Raw genomic sequence first — 24,641 nt, 5'->3', positions numbered from 1 at the left:
GGGTCCATTTTTTTGTGGAAATTTTGTGGCAATGTTGGATATTAAATATATTAAAAACAAACAAACAAAAAATAAGCCATTCTCAGACTTATCACCACCGCTTCCAATACCCCCATCTTCTCTGTAATCAGGCACATTTGTAAAACATAGGAATTCCTAGAGAAATCTCTTCCCTTTCATTCAGGAACAGAGTGTGTTCAACTCAATGCTAAAAATGAAAGAATCTCATCTGGACAGAGCAGGGTACCTTAGGTGTGTTATTTGTGTTGCAGTTGCTCCATAGACATCACCACGATTCCAGAAATAAGTATCAATTTGCTTATGCCCCATTGTTCCCAATTTGTGAAAGAGGAGTCTCCCACTGCCCAAAAGAGAGAAAAGGAAAAAAAAAAAAAAAAAAAGAGGAGAACAGAGGATAGAAAAAGAAACAGAAGAAGAGTCTGAGTTGCTTATCAGTGGTGTTAGTGGAGAGGGTGAAAGTTTCATTTAAAATATTTGGGTTCCCATTTTCCCCAGTATTTGCTGTGTGTTTGGCACAAATGCACTTCTGTATTCCAGTATTCAAATAGCAATGAAGTTAATTATTAGTTATGAGTTTATAGGTGATGTTAATTTTTCCAACACAAATTTCTACTTAAATACTTTTACATTTACATCTTATTGTATTAAGATGAAGCGGTCTGCTCTTAATCTTTGTAAAAAGCCACCAATTTCAACCTAAAACTGTTTGGATGCATGTATGAAATGTCTGAATTAGAAACAGCATACAACAAACTGCTCTAAGATGAACCACAAAAACACACAATGGTAGACTGATAAAAAATAGATGGGAGTGAGGTTGAGAAAGTGAGCAGGGTTGGAAGTTTAGAAAAACATTAATTCTTATCTGTTAACTAAAACAATGTATTTACCTACTCAAAAACAATCTTTTTTCAGCCTCATTCTGTAAGCATAGCATTTTCGTTGTCCTTACCTGCTCATCACATTTTGATAATACAGCACAAAGCTGACAAAAAGTGTTCCTAATAAACATTCTGTCACTGGGAGCATGGATATCTATTCTTTAAACTGATGTTTCTCAAAGCATGCCCTGAGCATCCTCGAACCTCATATTCTGGAGGGCTCGTTAAAGATGCAGACTGAGAATATAATCCCTCAGGGTGGGGGAGAGGAGCGGGACAGGGCACCTAGGCTGGTTTAACACACTTCTGCAAGAGATTCTTACGTACAATAAAGTTACAGAGTCACAGTCCTAAGGAACACTTAATATGTGTTTTATATTGTGTGAGTTTGCAACTGTTGAGGACAATCAAAAGGTAATTAAATGTATTAATAAAAGCAGATAAAATGGGAAGTTACCTAGCTGAACTATGCCACTGGGTTTACTGTCTATTCATTTCATTAAAAATTGGCTCCTAAAATAAAACCTGAAAACATGTGAAAAATAAGTGTTAAGGTATGGCTTACAGAGCTACTAACAGTTTATAACAGATAAACAGTTCTGAACTGTTATACAACAGATCTGAACTAACAGTTTATAAAATAAACCATACTTTAGAATCTTAAGATTCACACAGTATATCCAAACTAGTCAAGATACTTTAGTATTTCCTTTAATCTTCACGTTTAAATCTGCCTTGATATCTTGCAGAACTTTTATTCTTAAGCCTCTTGTTTCTTAAAAAGTCTGACACTTATCTTGTTCATTTAAAAGATGCAAACAGCATACAAGATTATGTAGGAGTATGTATGTGAATGAGGAAGAAAGCAGGGAATGACAGAAAAAAGAAAAATTAGAAGACCACAAGGAAAGTGGCACTCACTGGCAACAAAAACCCCAAATACATTTTTAATTTGCTTTAAACGGAGCAGACTGCAGCCTCTCATTCTTAACACAGAAATGCAACATACAGACTAAGACTTGGTATACAATGTTTATAAGGAATCCAAGTAGCCAAATTACAAGCCCAAGATTAAATAAAACACTATCGCCTGGATTGACTGTAATCGCCACAGATCACACCTAATTTGAATACTTACGCATCTATAGTTGGTATTGCATATTTTCCAGTGTTGGTAAGCATTGCACCTTTCATGTTAGGATCTTTCACTTCCATCATAAAACTTCTGGGAATTCCAGTGCTCTTTTTAATCCTAGGACCAGATTCAAAGTTCTTATCCTACGGGAAGGGGAAAGGAGAGAGGAGGAAGAGAAAAAGTAGTTACCATTATTTAATAATATTAGCCAACACACAGTATTTACTATCTGCTTGTATTATTTGTAGAGCTTTACATGTATCTCATTTAATCCTCACAACAGCCATGTGAGTTAAGGACTATCACTATCTTCATTTTACAGAGAAGAAACAACAGGCTTGGAGAAATTCATGTAACTTGCTCACTTGGTGGCAGTGTCAAGATTTGATACTGGCAGTTTGGCTCCAAAAGCTGTGCTCATTTGCCACTATAACATAGACGCCAATATTTACCAAGAGAAATAGTAAGGCTAAGGAAAAATTTTAGTTTGCACTTACCCCATTTGTTGGGCAATTCTTAATATAATGGCCAGGTTTACCACAACGGAAACAAGTATAAGATGGAGGTGGTGGACCTAAAGGTTTCTTCATGTAACTGAAAGGAAAAAAAAAAATTACATGTACACAAAGACTTAAAACAAGAAAAAAAAAAAGCTTTGGACATGGGGGGCTGTTAAGTACCACCCCAAAGTACATATTAGAATAAAGTACTTATAAACTTACTTGATTGGGTCGTATTCATGGCCAGATTGCGACATCATTGCTTTAATTTTATCTTCTTCAGAAGCATTGGCTTCAGCCAGATTGGCAGTCTGTTTAACAGGTAATTATTTGACACACACATTAGAAACACATTTAAGACCACACAGCCAAAGACAACACCACTCATCCTGTAAAGAGCAATATCTAATCTTGCATAAAAACAGTTATTTACAAGTATAACCTAGAAGAGGCATGGGGAGTGCCTTAGGTCATTACATGATGTTTGGGTGTCTACGGGGTTGAAGAAAGTCCTTCTGGGGGCACTCAAACCTTAGACCCTGTTTGTACCTTACATTAAGATTTACATACTACTCTCCTAAGTTAAAAACTGAGATTATGTTAGAGAAACACTTGACATTTTCAAATATTAAAAATAATTCAAGTGTCATAGCATTAAGCATCAAGTGTCAAGCACAGGACTTAGAGGTAGGGTTGGGGATAGGACACTGAACATATGCAGCAGATACTAGGTATCAGAAGGCTCTTTAAGTAGTGGTACCAAATTTAAAATTAAGTGCAAAGCACATGCACTGAGCATTCAAATTATAAATCCAACTCTCCAAAGATTATGAACTTCACCTCTGAGGTATTACATACAGTAGTCTAGATAATAAGCAGGGTCTAAGGGAGTGAGTCCTAATAACTTGAATCTTCAAGCATCTAGCACTCATTATCAGCCATTCATCAGGTTTTAGCTTTACATTCATCCACAAAACAAGCAACCAGTTTTAACACTTTATTGTAATTTTATATACAAAGAATGCTTAACATTAACAGAGCTTAGAACAACAGCAACATTTACAAAAAACTGGATTACAGATGTTGAACAACTAATTTGTTTGAACCCAAACATTAACTTACAAATAGTTAAAAAAAAAAAGTCCCCCAAACCTCCAAAACTCCCCAACTGCTTCCCACAAAGAAACAATGGAGGAATAGATCAGAACTCAAATATGGTCCTTACAGTACAGAAGACTTTAAACAGTGAACTATAAGTTGCTGTAGATGTTAACTCTATGCTAAACCACTTTGCATTAAAAAATTATTGAGGTTGCTTTTAGAATTATCAACTTTAATGTATACTTTTCCCACAACAGGAGTTTAAAAAGGTGTATTTGTTACTAGGACATTTTGGGGATACATTCTAGGGGATAAGGACAAAACCTACAACAAAGCCAAGGACAAGAGAGGGACAGCACTAATGGAAAACTTGTCTATCATTCACTTTGGTTGCTAAATTTAATTTTATATTTCTGATAGCAGGGGAAAAAAGGATTTTTGGAAAACTTCCTTCTTGGCCCTCAAAACACTACCTGTTCTCTATTATCTGCCTTTTTTCCCCTAAAGGCATAATTTGCAAACTAAGTCTCTTGTTTTAAAAATTAATCCATCACTAGTGCTTTCCCAAACAAAAGGTACACACTGTTGAGCAGAAAACTGCAAGCAATCTTATCGCAAAACATGGCATATACAATGACTTCAGGAGGTAACAATTTGCCCCTCTGCCAAACATACACAGTGGTATATTCCTGCAAACAACTTTATACATTTACACAATTCATGTAGTCTGTGTTCAAACAAATTAGGTTGTTTAAAACTTTTTCTAATGCAGACAGACTACAAGTCTATAGCATAGAGAAACAACTGTATCACATTTAAAACGTTAACTTTCAAGGGATCAATTCAAATATTCAAGAAATAACCACGCAATTGTCCATGTAAAGGAAAGCTTCTATTTTGGCTGCGTAAAGTCCACATAATTTACAGCCAAAATCAGGGAATTCCTCCAGAAATCTGTTAGTTTCCAATGTATAATTAAACAAAATGTATGAGAAAAAAAGCAAGCAAGTGTAGCTTCATTTGTTTCTTCTGTCTTGAAGATGAATACTCCAACATTATGGTGAAGCAAAATACTCCCCCTATCTTCTCAAAACGGCAGCTACTCTTTACAGGATAGTAATAATATGTACAAATGTTTCTGCAAAGTATTTCCTCCCCCAACCCCGCTTAAAACAATCGCTCCACATTAAAAAAAATTACGATGTTAGAAAAAGATTTATATTTTCAAGAATATATATATACCTTTGTAAGCTGGGCCAGAGAAATAGACGCAGAAGAGTCATCAATCTGTTCATAAAAAATTAAACACACATTCAAGTTCCACACTGAAAACATCTGAAAGTGATCATTTACTCCCTACTGCCACTTAATGTTCACATATTGGGTATTTTTATTAGAAGTTTTCGAAAGAATGTTATCTTGTTTTAAGCTGAAATGTAGCTCACCCCACTTATTCTTCTCCACACATCTCACATACAGTAAATAAAGGCTAATGGTTGAAGGGGATTCTATTACAATGAGAAAACAGTAAAGAAAAGGATAGGAAAGCTGCTCAGTGTGGTGATTAAACACTAAGTAAGAGTCCCAGGTCTATCAGTGGTCTCTAAAACTAATGATGCTCAAGGCAATGTACACTAGAAGAGAGAATAAGAAATCTTTCAACTTTCCTATAATGCCAGTATACAACCCTGTAAAAACAAGTAGCTCTTTTAAAGGCTCAGATAATTGCTTTAATAAAACAGCTCCCAAATAACTTCTACTTTCCCCCTAAGTATGTACTGCTCGGTCTGAATAAGTTTATTCTCCCATGCAAAGCATCAATAGCTAATCTTGCCAAAGAAACCACAGCTTTAACAGGGCAAAAATTTTAAGCCATATAAAGGGAAACAAAAGGCATCCTGGGGCAGGGCAAACAGAGCAGTTATAGTTATTTCCCCTTCAATATGCAGGGGAAATAGTTACTTTAATCAAAGGGAGCAAGTATTAAACATGGATATAAGAGGGCTTTAAAACATGTATGTTCAAATGTATTTAAAAGTGCTTCATTGTTTGTTCCCCTGAACTATATTAATATCAGTTTTTAAAAAGTGTTTATACATGGGTGTGTATATGTATACACACACACAATCTTTAGCATGTAATTCTAAAGACTTGATTTCCCTACAAGTGTACCAAAATGAAAACATTATCAGCTTCCTATGTAGTAAGTGGGTTGCTTATTCAACATGTTACAAATTTCTCATGCATTACTGGTCAGAATTCTTCTTTACAATGGAGAGAATGTAACAAGATGTCTGGATCAAAGAAAAAAAAGTGAGTCTTCATCATGCATTTTTCAAGGATTCCAAAGAACTCAAGAGTATTTGAAAAAAAAAAAAAAAAAGCAGCATGACTTGGAGCCCCAAATAGAAATGTAACCAGTTTCAATATGTAGTTCTTAGCTTAATGCCACCACAGCAGGAATGCAATAAATAGAAATAAAACTAATGTTGGCTAAATTTAAAATACATCTTATACATGTATATGTCTTAAAGAGTTTTAAAAGCTAGTTTGATGGATATTACTGCTGGGATGTTTATCTAAACAAAAGGTTCTCAGCTCCACATTGAAGGACTGGAGAGTCCATAATGCACTAACCCCATATACATTCCTAGCCATATAATCTATCAGTGGGTTGAAGTATTCTTTCCTTAAAGAATGAATATCTCAGGAGGTAAATTTAGGAAAGAAAAATGGAAAGAACACAGCCTATTTTTATCTAGAAAAATTCTGACCTATTCAATCTATTTTGAAGAGCCTAACATTTTATACCAACCATGAATTATCTGAATTTTAAGAAATAAGGGCTGAACAGACTGCTGTCAACCATCATCTATACTATGTTTCTAATTAAAGAAACAAATTAATAGCCTTTTAAAATAGTCTTTTACTATATAGAATATGCATGCTGATCACTTCCTTAGAAAGAAAGCAGCAGTTATATTACACTTTTTTACTGCTGAAATAAAAAAAATCTAACTTTTTTTGTTGTTCTTCTCCTAAAGTACAGCTGTCTTTTTGTTATTATACCAGGCTTTCCTATTCTTCCATTGGGCCAACTTGTTATTAGGAGCATATATTTATTTAGTTATGAGTGCTTTTAGATATTCAACAGCATCTAAATCACTTTTTCCCCACCAAATAATCTGCGGATTCTTTACCAACTGAGCTATCAGGGAAGCCCCTATATACAGCACTTTAATATCCTATAAAAATACAAGGAGGTATAATTTACCACAAATTTAGAAAGGCATCCAACCGTTTTCTACATATAGCAAGATATTAAGAAATAAGTGAAAATGCTGATAAGGAATGATTTAAAAATGAGTAGGAATTTATATGTATTAAACATCAATTAAAAAAACCCAACTTAAAAAAAGTAGTCTCTAGAAACTGATTAACATGCACACCGTGGACATGATTAAAATTAACCTACCTCTCTCGCATCTAGTTTGTGGTCTTGCTTCTGGGAGCAAGAATCTGAAATCTTTCATGTCAACTATACTTGCCTGAAATTAAAGGATCTTACAAAATGTAATTCTGATGTTAGCAGGAAGGACCCACAGCTTTGGAATAGCAACACAGAAGGATAACTACAAACAGCAAAGCTGTGGAATATAGAAACAGCCATCCTTGATTAGAGCTGGCTTAAGTTACAAAAAATGTACATACCTTTACTTTTACTAATCAGAATTTAAAAATCTGGCTTTAGTGATTTTGGCTTTATTGTGAATGCGCATAGGACACCTAAGTCTAAGATGGGCACTAATTATGCTTTATGAATATATTTTCTCATATTTTAAATGTCAGCAAATGTACCCCCAAGCAAATAATGGGGATATTATGTTATCTAATTTCTCCACTTCAAATAATTCTACCTAAAAATTAAAGCCACTTTTAGTTATTTTTTTTTTAAAAGAAGAAAGAAAAGAGAAACCTAAATAAGCATAAAATAAACTGCTTCTTATAAGTGTAATACAGACATGCCAGGGAACACACAAGGCTAAAAGAATGTTAACTTTATTTATGAACATGTGATCTGTGTTTATACACATGCTAATAAACAAAAAGGAAATAATTGTTTTCAAGAAATAAAACTTCATCTGAATTAGTTTAAATACTGTATAAAATGTACTTTATACAAAATGTGTTACATTAACTACTACAGTCACCAGTATAGTCAATCTAATTTGTGCTAGCATTTGGATACATAAAAATCAGTTTTAAACCAATCACCAGCAAAACAGAAACTTGTGGACAGTTTTTACAGCATTATGCTTAAAAAAAAAAAAAAAAAAAACCCAAAACCCCCAAAAAACCATATACCCCCAAGAGGGAAAAAAACTCCCAAAACACTAAGTTTTGATTTTTGAATCACTATATTTAGTTCCATGAGAACTAAAGGTCATATACTTTAGAAAACAAGTCCAAAGTTCAGATATTCTATGTTATCGTGTTTAAGATTCAATGATCCAAGGTTAGTGAAAATACCTGATACACAATTAAAAGATCACTAGTATTTTAAAAGGATAAAGTTGAAAGAGCAAGCAATACCCTTAAATTCTAAGTGAGGATTTCAGACATCTCATATTGTGTACAAATCAAGCCTGAGCACTCAAATGTTTAGAGAACCATCAAGTTTTACAGAACTCAATTACTACAGATCTCTGTTCTGAACCGGGTGTTTCACCCTACAACTTGGGAGTGCTGCTACCTTTTACTTAAAAGCTCAAAGTCAAAATGGTGTCATACTTAAGGTTATTAAGATGTTAACCTGGTTAAGGGGAGTTACCTTTGATAAGCTACAGCTTTCAGTTAGCTTACAATTAATGCAGCATTTTAATATCTTATGAGGAAGAGGGAAATATTTTAATTCGGACAACTGAGCAGACTAGAAGTAAAAGATCTCTATTAAAACTTGAGTACTCAACTGTATAAAATCATCAAAATCATCGACGAGACATTGTATACTCGTAGGGGGCCCAATTCCAGGTTTCACTTTACAGTACAGATGTAAACAAAGAATAGGAGCTCAAAACTGCCAAATAAAGCAAAACTAAATAATAAAAGCTGCGTCAATGGTCTCTGGAAAGCTCTATGATGTGTCTGAACTTGGAGAAAGCATCAAACTTTAAATATAAGCTTTGGATGTTGCTAATGCATTTTTCAAAGCCATCAATCAGGCAGAAAAAAAGAAAAAAAAAACCCAAAAACCAAAAAAAACTAAGTGATACAACGTGAAAATGGCAAAATATACATTCCAAACATTTTTTTTTATTGCAGGAAACAAAAAGCACACAACAGCCTGTACATACATACAAAATACTAACTATAGACAGACAGATGCAGAACATGGCACCATGTTCATTAGTGTAAAACCTACATGATCTGAAAAGGATCATACATTAACTGTACAACACAGTGTCATACAGGGAGAATGCTATCATATTTAATATGAAACAGTGCTTTTGGGGCACAAATTACCCATTTCTACAAAATAAAGTGTGCAAATTATGCCACATATATCCATATTCAACTGAGCTGTCATCAAAATACATTTTATTTACAATATGTACTATGATCAATTGAATATTACGTTCTAAAAATGATTTACTTCACTGCTACATTATAAAGGAAAAAGCAACGTGTAGAAAAAGTGTGAGATTGTGTTTTTACATACTGCTTTTGAAGTTCCCATCACTGGTTCAGTTCGACTTCTAAAAAGACAAAAAGAAAAACAACATTAGCTCTCTGAGTAGCTATTAATGAATTTTTGTGCTAAAAACATCTCTCCAATCATACATGTTTTAGGAACACAACTTTTCCTTGGCACAAAGATTTAAAAACAACCAATTTCAGAAGTAATAAATATACTACCTTATTTAATTTTTCCTACCTTTGAATAGTTTAAGATGCATTTTTGGTTTAAAAAAAATCCGTACTTGGTAATTATAGAATAGATGTGTATCTTTCTACCTAAAATAAATGTTTTCTGAAAGGTAGTATGAGGATTTTGTTATTCAAGAAACTTTGTGGCTATTTCTTAATAGACTGAACAATTATATTAATCCTCACTTTTTTAATAGGTACAGATGAGAATTTCCATACCCTGAATTACCTTACAGCAAGACTACTACTGTAAATATTTTACAATTTGGAGCCCTGAAAAACTGTTGTGCTCCAAAAACTAAATTTCAAATCCAGAAAGACAGGTTGGCAGTTTCATCTTTTTAAAAGTCTCAACACAGTGACCAAGATAAAATAGAAACTCTATCTTCCAGAAAAATCAACAGTTTGACAGCATATCTTCATTGAAAGAATAATAAGTTGGTTATGGAGAATTGAACTGATTTTTAAAAATATATTCACAAGTAAGCTCAAGAAGAAATTCCTTTAAAAGTCCACACAGGAAAGAGTATGAGGGTCAAGTTGCTAAAATACAGCCTTTAAAGGCTTGGTTTCAGTTTTAAGTTTATGTTATCCTGACAGAAAAATGTTAGATAGCATATGAAAGGAATTTCTGGTTTGTACATGACTGGGACGTCCTGAGATAAAAATGAGATTTTCATTTACTAGTATTTGCTCAACAAATTCAAAAACACTTCATGAAGCAAGTATAATATAAAAGAAATCAAATACACAGTGAATTACACATGCAATTCTGTAAGAGGCAACTATTTTCCCACGTACTTTAAACAATTCTCTCCCTAAAGTTTCTGAATATCAAAACAATCTCCTGAAACTCAATGTTTGCTATTTTTACAAAGCACTTAGTAAGTTAAGGTATAACTTCACACTAAATTCTAGGAATTAATTCTTCCCTTATAATGTCTCAAAATTATATAAAGTTAAAGGTACATAGCTCACCTGGTATTTACAGAAGGAAAAAAGTCTTCAGCTTTTAAAGTTACTATACAGAAGATTTAAGAATCTCCAAATGTTAAAATATGGAATAGAACTTTACACTAAACTAAATGAGAACAATCTTAGAAAGAGAACTTGCCCACATGAAGCAAAGCTCCAAGAAATGACTTTATTTTACCTCAATTTCAAGAATACTTTCCATTTCCTAGGACTGGCAAATTTCAGAATGTTTCATTGACCAAAAGCAGAATTTGCCAGAATTCCATTGAACAAAAGCAGAATTTGCCAGAATTTCAAGTAAGTGTATCTTACCTCTGAGTTTTTAAATAGCCCAAGTTGCTATCCTTTTCACAGATTATACTGAGTTGGCCAAAAAGTTCGTTTTGGTTTTTCCATTCCATTGTGTGGAAAAACTTGAAGAAACTTTTTGGCCAACCCAATAACTGTTATCAGCATTAAAATTGCAAGAAAGCAGAGAAAGTCAGATAAAAAGTTATAATGCTGCCCTTTTAGTGAACTCCTTAAGCTCTCAGTTCAGCTCAGTTGCTCAGTCATGTCAGACTCTTTGCGACCCCAAGAACTGCAGCACGCCAGGCCTCCCTGTCCATCACCAAGTCCCGGAGTTCACTCAGACTCACGTCCATCGAGTCAGTGATGCCATCGAGCCATCTCATCCTCTGTTGTTCCCTTCTCCTCCTGCCCCCAATCCCTCCCAGCATCAGAGTTTTTTCCAATGAGTCAGCTCTTCGCATGAGGTAGCCAAAGTACTAGAGTTTCAGCTTTAGCATCATTCCTTCCAAAGAACACCCAGGACTGATCTCTTTGCAGTCCAAGGGACTCTCAAGAGTCTTCTACAACACCACACTTCAAAAGCATCAATTCTTCAGCGCTCAGCCTTCTTCACAGTCCAACTCTCACATCCATACATGACCACAGGAAAAACCATAGCCTTGACTAGATGGACCTTAGTCGGCAAAGTAATGTCTCTGCTTTTGAATATATTATCTAGGTTGGTCATAACTTTTCTTCCAAGGAGCAAGCGTCTTTTAATTTCATGGCTGCAGTCACCATCTGCAGTGATTTTGGAGCCCCCCAAAATAAAGTCTGACATTGTTTCCACTGTTTCCCATCTATTTCCCATGAAGTGATGGGACCAGATGCCATGATCTTCGTTTTCTGAATGTTGAGCTTTAAGCCAACTTTTGCACTCTCCTTTCACTTTCATCAAGAGGCTTTTTAGTTCCTCTTCACTTTCTGCCATAAAGGTGGTGTCATCCGCATATCTGAGGCTACTGACATTTCTCCCGGCAATCTTGACGCCAGCTTGTGCTTCTTCCGGCCCAGTGTTTCTCATGATGTACTTTGCATGTAAGTTAAATAAGCAGGAAGACAATATACAGCCTTGACATACTTCTTTTCCTATTTGGAACCAGTCTGTTGTTTCATGTCCAGTTCTAACTGTTGCTTCCTGACCTGCATACAGATTTCTCAAGAGGCAGGTCAAGTGGTCTGCTATTGCCATTTCTTTCAGAATTTTCCACAGTTTATTGTGATCCACAGAGTCAAAGGCTTTGTCATAGTCAATAAAGCAGAAATAGATGTTTTTCTGGAACTCTCTTGCTTTTTCCATGATCCAGAGGATGTTGGCAATTTGATCTCTGGTTCCTCTGCCTTTTCTAAAACCAGCTTGAACATCAGGAAGTATTGCTGAAGCCTGGCTTGGAGAATTTTGAGCATTACTAGCGTGTGAGATGAGTGCAATTGTGCGGTAGTTTGAGCATTCTTTGGCATTGCCTTTCTTTGGGATTGGAATGAAAACGGACCTTTTCCAGTCCTGTGGCCACTGCTGAGTTTTCCAAATTTGCTGGCATATTGAGTGCAGCACTTTCACAGCATCATCTTTCAGGATTTGAAAGAGCTCCAGTGGATTCCACCACCTCCACTAGCTTTGTTTGTAGTGATGCTTTCTAAGGCCCACTTGACTTCACATTCCAGGATGTCTGCCTCTAGATGAGTAATCACACCATCGTGATTATCTGGGTCGTGCGTGAAGATCTTTTTTGTACACTTCTTCTATGTATTTTTGCCACCTCACCTTAAGCTCTAATCCATTCCTAAGTATTACCACTATAATTCTTACTCCAATAAAGGGCATTTGCCATGTGCCAGGCACTACTGAATTCCAATTCCTTGGAGTTACATATATTTTATTTTGAGGAATCTGAGGTAGAGACTTTAGGTAATTTACCCAAATACAACTTCACACAACTGGTGTGAAGCAGTAAATGGGAGTCAAATCTAAGCCTGATTCCAGTTGTCTGTGCTCATGAATCCTATAAACATTATCACTTCCCAACAAACTCCCTTATTAATGAGAAGCAAATACTAGCATTACTGAATACTCCTGATGCTGACAAAATATTTAGGACAGATTTCAAGACACTTACATTCTTGTAGTGAAAAAATGGTAGGAGGGGAAAGTACCCAGGTAATAAAAACCAACAAAGGGCAAAGATTTACTTATTTGAAGATCATTTGCTTTTTGTTAATATTACCTACATAGATCAAAAAGTCTACTGTTACTTCTGACTACAGTTTAACTGGGGAAAGAAATCAGGAAAACAAACATTCTCATAATTTTAAGGATTAAGAAGACATACTCACTAGCACAAAGTAATGAGTTCAGTTCTAAAGTATATCTTTTCCTCTCACAAAGTAAAAAGTATTTTGAGAACTTGCAAATGTGGGATTTAATAAATACTTACATAACATATGTCTTGCTTGTAGATTTAACACCTCCAATAGGAATTCTTCTAACAATTACAGATGAATTTTTAGGAATTAGAGCATTATCATCAGTATATTCTGTAAATAAAAGGATAAAGAGTTGAATTTCTATTTAGAGATTTGGGTAAGTCATAGTCCTCAAGAATTAGAAAACTTCAACCAGACATAAATTTTATGGGAAATCATCTTAAATATAAAAGAACATTAATAACCACATGTTCCTTGCATCGAGATTACTGATACTGTCAGAACAAATGTCCAAAGCCATAAGGAGTTAACACCAAATATGTCAACAGGTTCTTGGCTCTGGCACCTCTACCAGAGATGGAGGTTGAACCCCAAGTCTCAGGAAGACTAAGTTGTTCTCTATTTAGCCAGTAATGCTGAACATCTGAAGTATATGAGGAAAAAGTTGTCATTTAGAATAAATATTTTCTCTCTCCTGGTGGCTCAGACTGTAAAGCGTCTGCCTATAATGCGGGAGAGACCTGGGTTCAATCCCTGCGTTGGGAAGATGATCTGGAGAAGGAAATGGCAACCCACTTCAGTGTTCTTGCCTGGAAAATTCCATAGATAGAGGAGCCTGGTAGGCTACAGTCCATGGGGTCGCAAAGAGTTGGACATGACTGAGCGACTTCCCTTCACTTTTCCTGGGCTGTACACCAGTATTACTGGGGAAGACAGACTAAAAAGTATGACACATTTTGAATACTTTGTAAGCAAAGAAAAAAGGGCTTTGTAATAAAGAATTCAAAGTGGGATGCAACTTTGGATAGAAAGCTGATTCAAGGAAAGCCCCTCGGAGGAAGTGACATCTGAGACTTAGAGAAGACTGAGAAGACAAGATGTGCAAAAACACCGACAAAGAATGTTTCAGACAGAGAAACGTGGAAAAAATGACACCGCAAGGCCAGAAGAGCTGATGAGAAGGACAGAATGACTAGAAACACAGGCACAGGTTACATATATTTATATTGTTTCTAAGTACAACAGGAAGTCAATGAAGGATTTTAAATAAATATGATGACAATTTGATTCATATTAAAAACATATTAAAAACTCTGGTATCTAAGTGAAGAATGAATCTGTATAGGAACAAGAACAGAAACAGGGTGATTAAGGAGGAGACTGCTGCGTAGGCTCAGGTAAGAGAGAATAATGATCTGCTCCGGAAGTGACAGAGAAATCAAGAGAATGTTTTAAGGCTTTCCAACAGAAATTAGGCATGAATTCCTGGGTTCCTGGCTTAAGCAACTGGACGAACACAGATGCTACTTTCTGAGCAGACAGACAGGAAGAATTATCCTATTCTTGGGAATATTACTTGCAATAGTTCTCTAAGAATGAAATGCAAACAAAAAATCAATCAATGAATTCAACGATGGTTTAAAAATAAATTTGCTATGAGAGGAATTTGCAAAATTACCAAAAATAATCCACTACAGGGGGATATATGTAAAAATATAACCATCTCTCTTAATCACACAATCAAGTATTAGGGTTCACTCTTTTTAAATTACTGAGTTTACCTGACTCACTTAAGTTACTTAGCACCAAGTGCTCTAATTATTAATATTAAGCTTATCAACCTCTGTTCTAATTATTTTAAGTTAATCAAATATGTAGTAAGCATTTTAAGCTTTTATAGATATACTGGCTGTATCCTTTCTAATCACATTATCATAAATTGGGTTTCCCAGGTGGCACAGTGGTAAGAGATGAGTAAGAGACGCAAGTTCAATACCTGGATTGGGGAGATCCCCTCGAAGACGAAATGGCAACCTAACCGGTATTCTTGCCTAGAAAATTCCACAGACAGAGGGGTGGAGGGCTACAGTCTACAGGGTCATAAAGAGCTGGACATGATTGAGTGCACATACACATAAATTGTTCAGGGAAGGGTTCTTTTTGATATATGTATTTCAAGTAGTAAGCTTTATCTTCGTAAGCATCCAATTTGAGTGAGACAATTTTCTAGTGTAAGACTACCATCATTATCTTTTGCATAGTTCAGGATAGTTCCAAATTCCAAGCAAGCACTAGGAAAGAAAAACCCAGAAGCATGGGCGATGAGGAATCTTTAGAAAAAAAAAAAACAACTCTAAAACTTTATGTCAAATACCAGACAATTAAGTTGCTGACTATGTAACAACTGTCAAAAGAGTTCACTGTAGGAACAAACAGCAACTGTGTTCAGGAGCTTTCCAAGACAACTTTATTCACCTCATCAACACAGTGCTGTCAAGCTTAAAGTCTGGCTCTGACGCCACATGCTAAATGACCTTTTAAAGTATCTGAATTACACTGATGATTCCCTACCTTTAAGATACCTCAATAAGTAACCTGTTAGCTTCAAAAGATCCTCTCTATTTGACACTTCCATTTTTGATCCAAAAACATGAAGAATACGGATGAAATGAAAAGACGAATTTAAGAAATGGAGAAATAGTCTTTTGAAAATCCTTTTTCCTCAGCTTCCAAATCTTTTTTACCCTAAGTTCAGAATAAAGGCTGTTTTGTTGTGTGTGTGTGCTTTTTTTGGGGGGTGGGGGGCGGATAATTGCAAATAAGCAGAAAACTTAGAAAAACAAGTTTATATAGGAAAAACACAAAAACATAATTTGAGATTCATTTTGAAATGTAGTCTAGAAACAAAGAAGCAGAACTCTTAAATCTGAAACATGAAATTCTGATTCAAGCATTTCAGTCTAAGATTTAAGAGTCCTAAACATGGACAGACTTCCAAAACTGTCTGGAATCTTTTATAGAAACATGATAGAAACATTAATTCAAACAAACTAAAGCGATCCAGTTTGCCATTCTTTCCTAGGCAATCTCCTAACTATGAAGCTATAAATATTTATTCTGTCCTCTTTAATTCACTGGATGGTGCTAAAAGCAAGTGGCATTCTTACTCAGCTGCCTTGTGACACTGATACTACTTGCCATAAAATTCATTAAGTGCCTAAATATCTTTTTCTCTCCTAATTTGAGGACAGCATAAGATGCATACTTTCTCTTCTCTTAACCAAGCCAATAGCAAAGCTTACTACAGCAAAGCTTTCTCCAATAATGACAGTTCACAAATAAACAGAAAACACAGGGCTGGGCAAAGCACTTTCCTGCTTTCAGCATTTGTAAAAATAAGGTATTAAATAATTTCCTAGCTTAGAAAAAAATAACACATCACAAACTCTTAAATTCATGGACAAAAATTCAATCAACAATAATTTATTCCAGTCTAACAACGATGTAATCAGTTATTAGATGGAAAAGATTGACGGAGTCTAGTCTTAAACGAATAAATTGTGTTATACTCAAGCAAAATATGAAATCTGTATATGATTAAAACTGCCTTAATATTCTCTAATTTAACTTAATAGTTTATTTTCTCTCGTTCATTAAGTATCATTAACATATCCAGATGTCCTAAAATTATTATCAATCCATCTGTTCTGTTAAGTGTGACTAATGCTTAAGGAAGGCTTTTGTGGCCTTAAAAAATATTTCCTTAAAGGTATTTTCTTGAATAATATTTTTAAAAGCTGTTTATCAACTATTCATGATCACCAGCAATTTTTCCTCACAATCACAATTACCAAAGCCTCACATGAAGCATCTCTTAGATCTAATAACTGAAAAACCGGAAAGGGGGGAAGCGGAGAATATTCCTGCACATGTTATCAAGTTAGTAAACAAGTTCTTTCTGTTTTTGAGTGCTGTTCCTTAATGCAATTATATTTACGTCTGGATGTAAATGTAAAAAACAGCTCTTGTACTTGACAAGTGGGGGAACCTCCCCCAATTTCAACTAAAAGAATCCATGTCCCACTAAGCCAAATTTAGTGATCAATGAACTACCCTAACTAGAACTTCACTTTACTTCTCATCTTATCAAAAACAAAACCTCAAAAGACACAAAACGACACATCAGCGTTGCAGTCCTGAGAAAAGAAACCGAAGTTAAGTTCAAAGCCAGAGTCTGAAAATAGAAACTCTAAGAGGCCACTCTGCCTCATTTGCATATCTATGTTAAATTCTCAGTATCATATAAAAAGCTTCAATAAAAGAGAAAAATCTAAAGATTCCAATTAGTGGCTTATGTATACTTATATGGTAGCGCAGCAGACTATTTTTCAGTATCCTAGTATCAATATAATCATATAAAATCAAGCAACCACTATTTAAAATAATATGTACTTTTGATCTTTATGAAACTGCTAGAATTTGAGAGTAATGTGAAGAACGTTGAGTTCAACTACTTAATTCTGGAACTTAACACACCAGACAAAAGTGGTCACACCAGAACATACCAAGTTCCAAAAGCAATTCCAACTTTAAAAACCGGCTGGATTAAAAACATCAAAGGGAGGATCTTTCTCCAAACACAGGCAACTCCAAAATTAAAACTAACTAAATAAATCGGGGAAGGGAGAAGAGGAGGACATAAAATTTGCCATCAAACCCCCTATGGTGATTAAGTTAGAAAGTTAGAGAAGGTTCTCCAGCGCTGCTTTACAAAAAAGCCTTCCTTACGCTCTCCTCTCCTCCTTCTGATGGAAAACAGATTAGAAAATGCCCCAGGGTAAGCACTCAGGCAACCTGGATGACATCCCCACCCCTTACCACCAAAACCTTCATTTAAAAAAATCATTTGGGAGGAATCAACAGACAGTTGGGGATCGGCCGGTTGCAGATGATCCAAGTATACAGAAAACAAATCAAAGTCAGTTAAACTCGGGGGCTGACTGCTGCAACCCCTGGCTATCAATGAAAGTCGTCCCCAAAGTGTTAGAACGAACAGTCCCACAAGACATAATGGCGGTTAGTCTCCTGCCAGGCACCTCGCCACCAGCATCTCTTCCACCAGCCAGGATCCGAAGCCCGGGCGGCTCTTACCTTCTTTCGTCTGTGCGTTGGTGATCTGCAGGTCGCAGTCGGCAGCTTTCAGCTTCTCTCTCCCCATAATCTGCTTCTTTAAGTCGCAGAGGGAGATGTGGAGCCCATCAAAGGTGACGGTATCATAGTTGAGTTTAGAAGAAAATTTATAATGCACACAGGACATGGTGCCAAAGGATTCCTAAGGTTCAGCGAGGAGACGTGGACACGCTCAATATATGTATATTTATAAACTTAAGAGCAAAATATGTACACACACAAAACACTCAGAGACACCGAAGGACCCTAAAAGGCCTCAGATTAAATACTCCCCCAACCACAAGCAGGGGTTCGTAAAAACAATAATTCAGAACCCGCCCCTCCCCCCGGATATTCAGAATCGCTTCATGTGGGAGGAGGCGGACGAGGACGGGGCAAGGGGGCAAGCGAGAATCCGCCAACCGGCACAATGTCACCCGGCTGGGTCCCCCTCGCTCATGCTAAGGGCCGGCAGGAGACGGGGGCAGCGGTGCAGTCAGTAGCGGTCAGTCCACACGTTAAGAGTCCGAGTGACCCCGTGGGGTCAGGGGTCCATAGCGCGGCCGCACCTCCCGGATGGTCTCTTTCTCCGTGGATGGGGGTGACCCAGGCCCCGGGAGAAGGCAGAGGGGAGAGGGCCTAGGCCCGAAGTCCACGAGCGGCCTCTCGCCTCCTCCTGGCTTCCGGACGACCGGCGTCGGCTGCCCCAGGCCCAGGCCCCCGCCACGCAACAGACCCCTTTCGCCTGCTCCCCGCAGGGCCACGGGCGGCCCCGCGGCCTAGGCCGAAACGCGCGGTCGGCGGAGGAGAGGCCTTCCCGCAGGCCGCCCCCGGCTCCGCCTCCCCCCCGCCGCCGCCGCCGCCGCCAACGCCAACGCCGCTCAGACACAAAGCCGGTACTAGGCCTCGGCTAGGCCTCGCAGCACTTCCTCACCACCCCGGGCCCCAGCCAGCGGCCGGGGGGCTTCGGCGGACCCTCGCGACGCCGCCGAAGGCTCCCTGACGCTTCCTCTCGCCGAGTGCGCCGAGCTTCTCCGCCTTTCGCTTCCGTCGCCTCTCGGCCCAGTACCGCGAGATTAAGCCCGGAAACCGTCGGGCAACGGCGAGGGCTCCGCCGGCTCCCTGTTTTGTTTCGCCCCTCTGCCGCTCTCGGGCCCTCACCAGGCGCCGGCGACACCTCTGAGCCAGGCACTATGGCGGACGCGGCCTGGCTTCGGGCGAGCGCCCCACTCCGGGGTCTCTTAAGCAGGGATTGCACGGGCGGCGCGCGCGGGGCGGGGCTGGCGTGCGCCGATAGGCGGGCCGAGGGGCGAGGCCTGGGCGTCACAAAGCGCACCGGCCCGCCCACGTGACCCCGCGCTTTGTGACTCCCGAGCGCGGAACCTGAACGAGCCGGGTGAACGGAAGAAACCATCTGCCTCAAAGGGCGGGGTGACAGGCCGCAAAGAGGACCGGCTCACAGCGCGGTTCCGGAGGGGAGCTCAGGTTTCCGCTGGTGCGTGGCTAGTTCCCACTGAAAAGTGGCGTGTGGGAGGGGCACCTAGCTGACTCCTCCTTCCACACAACCCCCGTCGATTCTCCCGAGCGCCCCAATTTAAGTAAACATTATGGTTGCTATGCAGTTAACTATGGTTGCCATGCAAGCACCCCCTAGCTTCCCCTTACAACAGACTGGCTGTCTAAAGCTCTTCCTAAGGAGAAATTCTGGAGGAGCCCCGGGCTAGAACAGATAACAGCCACTACTGTGAAGATTTACTGAGATCTTACTACATGCTAAGCATGGGGCTAAGCGCTTTACAACACTTCCAGATTCTGAGCAGTTGCCTGCTTTGAAACCCTAACTGTGGGACCCTAGATTTTACTCCTCTGTGCTTCCCGTTTCCTAGGTTATAAAATGCTCTTAAAAAACTAAAAATCGTACTTGGCTTTTTACAGGATTGTCATGGATTAAATGAATACGTTTTCATTGTTGAGGACCGTGCCTAGCACATGGTTCGATGTGGCTCAATAAATGTCAGTTTAACAACGTCAACAAAAAACCCCGAGGTGGTCAGCTCTACCACTCTTTCCAATTTATAGATGAGAAAACTGAAGCCAGGGATCGTGCACTTTCTGAATTTGCAGAATCAGAGGAACGTCTTTTCGGTGGCGGGGTCCGAAATTCCTTCGCTAATTGCCAGTAACTGTACTAAGCACCACCCAGTCCAGTGTTCTTGCCCGGAGAATCCCAGGGACAGGGGAGCCTGGTGGGCTGCTTGGGGTCGCACAGAGTCGGACACGACTGAAGCGGCTTAGCAGCAGCAGCGGCAGAACTAAGAACCCCCTCACTAGATTGGCATCTTTTCTCCTTGGTGCTTGGGGAAGTTATCATTACATCCATACAACTCATAATGTCATCTTATTGGAAAAGTCTCTGGAGGCCACCTTATTTAAATAGGACCGTCATCACTCTCCATTCCTATACACTTAAATTTTCTTCCAAGCATTCATCATTACTCACAGAGTTTATGTCTACTTTTAAATCGTCTGTACTGAGAAAGGGGACTTTTGTCTCTTTTGCTTATGCTATATCTCCACCTCAAAACACTGCTTGGACACTAGTAGGCATTTAATGTGTTGAATAACTAACACATTTTTAATGTGATCTATAGTAATAGCATGGTTTTAAGATTTTGGCAAATTAAGGACAGCCTGAGAGATACAAATACAATTTAATTCAACATCATCATCAATGCTTTTCACATATAACACATTTCTCTTACTTTTGTCTTCTTCAGTAACCCACTAAAATTTTCTTGCTCTTGGGTCCACTTAAGAAGGGCTGCTCTTCTTGAAAAAAAAAATTTCTGTGTGAATGAATGAGGGGAAAATTACATCTAATGAAAGAAAATGACAAATCATTCACCAAAGTGGTGAATCTGTATCGTTTCACTAGTCTTTAGCTAATCCTACCAACCCTAATTTAATCAGCCAACTTGATGAGATTTAAAGGATGCCACACCCTTAGGGTAGAGTAGATCGGAATCCTGTCAGAAGAGCAGTAAGAGTTCTTTGAAAGAATACACAATCTGTGGTGTGACTGGGTCCAAGAACCGAGAGCCCTTTATAAAACTCTGTTTACTCTGGGCACTTATTTTTGGAGACCTCACTCCAGATCACACCAAACAGGTCAAATGTATCCACATTAAATACACTTTTGATGAAATTTAATTAAGTAGCTTGATTAATGACAAAATGTCATTAAATTCCTTTATTAATATCAATTTTGTAAATTTCTTTTGGTTGCACAGAATTACATTCCCACTGCTGTACCCATCTCCCCAGTTTTTTCAAATAGTTTATTTATTTGGCTCCGTTGGGTCTTCGTTGCTGGAGGACTTTCTCTAGTGTCAGCAGTTGTGGCTCCTGGGCTCTGGAGTACAAGCTCAACAGTTGCGGTGAGCGGCCTTAGTTGCTCCACAGCATGTGGGATCTTCCCAGATCAGGGATGGAACCTGTGTCGCCTACATGCAGGTGGATTCTTTACCACTGAGCCACCAGGGAAGCCCTCTCCAACATTTTTGTAAGCCCTTGAGAAGCCTTTTGTGCCATACCTATGGCTCAGTCGTGTCCAACTCTTTGTGACCCTGTGGTCTGTAGCCCACCAGGCTCCTCTGTCCATGGGACTCTCCAGGCCAGAATACTGGAGTGGGTAGCCATTTCCTTTTCCAGGGGCTTTTCCCCACCCTGTGATCAAACCCAGGTCTCCTGCACTGCAGGCAGATTCCTTACCATCTGAACCACCAGGGAAGCCCTTCCAAGTGCCCCCTCTGTAGCAATTTTGGGACTCTCATAGCTAGGATTTTATAACTTTGTCCTTCTCAAGCCCACCGTACCTCATCCCTCCACCAAACACATGCATTTAGTAGATTCCTTACCTTAGTTCCTTTGGCTAAAATTTGTCACTTGGGAGACCCACAAAGCTCTGCCTGTCCCCTGCAGGGAACATGGACTGCTACCCAGGCTCCAGAAGTTAGGGTGAAGACTGCCCTCACGGAGACTGCAGTTTATTTACAGTTATAATCTAATCTCCCAAATGCCCCAGATCATCGGATTCTTAGTCTGGTCTGCATGCTCTCAGACCAAATTCATCAAAGGTAGATATGTATGCCCCCACACCGTCGATCTACCACTATATCTTCCCCAGATGGTTGATTGCCCTTATATTACTTTTGTATTTATTTATTTAGCATTAAGGCTACACAAATTTTTGCATTTTTAATAAAATACATCCATCTTCTCCCCTTCATGTGTTTTGTGTTTGTGTGTGGTGTGCGTGTGTTGTCGTTGTTGTTTTTGGCTGCGTCACACAGTTTGTAGGATCTCAGTTGCCCAGTGGACTAGGGACTAAACTCGGGCCCTTGACAATGAAAGTGTCAAGTCCTAACCCCTGGATTGCCAGGGAATTCCCTCTTTCAAGGTGTTTACTTCTGTACAGTTCCTGGCCATTCAGCACCCACCTTAGATATTTATTTGCTATGTTTCCTTCTGGTTTATGTGTGAACTTCCTGTGTTTAATTCTGTAATCTGTTTGAAGGGTTCTACACAGAGCAAAGATCATTTTATCCCTTTCAAAACAGTGCAAGGGACTTTCTGTCTTTTGTTTTTTAACTGTGTTTTTTTTTAATCTTATGTCTATAATACATAGATGATTTTAGTTTTTAGAAGATTTTTGCTACATTATTTTTGACTCCCTTCTATTTTGTCTTCTTAACAGCATTTTAAGGCACAGTAAATTTGTTGACAGCTAAAGGTCATTGATTATTTAAGTCCTCATATGAACTGAGTTTTTGAAAACTGATATGAGCAACCTATTTCCTCCCCACTATTAATTCATGTATTCATGCAACACTCATTTAAATGGGAATTCCCTGGCGGTCCAGTAGTTAGGACTCAGCACTTTCATTGCAGGTTCAATCCCTGGTCAGGCAACTAAGATCACCACAAGCCATGCGGTGTGATCCAAAAAAAAAAAAATATATATATGACAATACCATGCATAGGAGACACGTGTAGGGAACAGTGAGATCCCTTGTGATCACTGTGGGGTATACACTGGAACAGTCATTTGGAGAAAAAGTTTGGAATTCTCTTGCAAAACTGAGCATTCCTTTACCCCATGAATCAGTAATTTCCCTCCTTGATTTGTGAAACAGTTAAAATAGTACTTTCCTAGAAACAGAGTAAGGGGTTATAGGAGAAGAAATGAGAAGATGTTCAATGAGTATAGAGTTAGTATATATATATATATATATATGTATATGTCACTTTTATATATATAGTATCTTTATGTATATAGTATCTATATATAATGTCTTTATATATATGTATATAGTATCTCTCTCATATTGGTTATAAACACAAGGCAAAATTTAGTTCATGAATTTGGACAAGAATTTTTATGGAAGCTCTCTTTTTAATAACAAAAAGCTGAAACAACCCAAACGCCCATTCTGTGAGAATAGATAAATACATTAAAATTTATCCAGACACTGGAATGTTTTTCAGCAGTAAAAATAAATAAAATATAGCAATGTGCAATAATATGGTGATAGGAATCTTTTTAGCTGTTCTTGAATCAAAAAAGCAAGTCTCAGAAGATAGGATATTATGTAGTACCCTTTCTTTGAATTTCAAAAACAAGTCAAACTAAACAATGCATAATTTAGTTAGGCATTTGGATATAACACATCTATACAAGACAACTGGCGAGTGATTCCCTCTGAGAAGGAAGGATAAAATACAGAGGAGGAAATCAGAGTTATTGGTAATGATCTTGTTCTTGGATAGGTTCACTCTTTGTGATCACATGGACTGTAGCCCACCAGGATCCTCTGTCTGTGGAATTCTCCAGGCCAGAATACTGGAGTGGGTTGCTGTTCCCTTTGCCAAGGGATCTTCCCAACCCAGGGATCAAACCCAGGTCTCCCACATTACAGGATTTTTTGCCATCTGAGCCACCAGGTAAGCTGATAGGTTCGCAGGTATCCATTATTTTACTAAAAATAAAGAACAATTAAACTAAAAGGGAGTCATGCACAGAACAATGATAACAAGTGGTCAGGAGATCAGGGTTATGATTAATTCATTGATGTGCCCCTGAGGTTTCAGCCCTCCCTTCTTCCTGCTGCTGGCAAAGAATCTCACAGACAGGAAAATGAAGCCTCTTTCAAAGAAACCAAAGTTAGTTTAGCTCCCTAAATTCCTGTAGCACTTAAAGCCATAACTGTAAAAACAAGCAAACAAACCTCATGTTTTGCTTATACTTGTATATTTTGGTTCTAGTTTTCTTGTGTTCAGATCAGAGTCTACTTGACCATCAGACTCGGGTTGACCTGGGGGACCTGGAGCTAAAAC

At 38.3% G+C, this 24,641-nt stretch overlaps 1 protein-coding gene across 2 annotated transcripts in view; it reads right to left on the bottom strand.

Annotated features, from left to right (window-relative positions):
- The window catches only part of RBBP6 (RB binding protein 6, ubiquitin ligase), a 37,215-nt gene extending 17,737 nt beyond the window's left edge, over positions 1 to 19,478 (bottom strand). For both annotated transcript variants that reach the window (XM_004020844.6, XM_004020845.5), the window contains exons 1-7: positions 18,228 to 19,478; positions 13,307 to 13,406; positions 9,358 to 9,394; positions 4,881 to 4,925; positions 2,760 to 2,848; positions 2,535 to 2,631; positions 2,041 to 2,180 (exon numbers count right to left, since the gene is read on the bottom strand). In XM_004020844.6, coding sequence (XP_004020893.1) covers positions 2,041 to 2,180; positions 2,535 to 2,631; positions 2,760 to 2,848; positions 4,881 to 4,925; positions 9,358 to 9,394; positions 13,307 to 13,406; positions 18,228 to 18,393 — 674 coding nt within the window. In that variant the 5' untranslated portion in view covers positions 18,394 to 19,478. The remainder of the gene's footprint in view (positions 1 to 2,040; positions 2,181 to 2,534; positions 2,632 to 2,759; positions 2,849 to 4,880; positions 4,926 to 9,357; positions 9,395 to 13,306; positions 13,407 to 18,227) is intronic.
- Positions 19,479 to 24,641: the final 5,163 nt, after the last annotated feature.

The sequence above is a fragment of the Ovis aries genome, chromosome 24, assembly GCF_016772045.2.
Source record: "Ovis aries strain OAR_USU_Benz2616 breed Rambouillet chromosome 24, ARS-UI_Ramb_v3.0, whole genome shotgun sequence".
NCBI lineage: Eukaryota > Metazoa > Chordata > Mammalia > Artiodactyla > Bovidae > Ovis > Ovis aries.
Note: the sequence above shows the minus strand (reverse complement) of the source record. Positions and strands in the feature narration are given on the sequence as shown.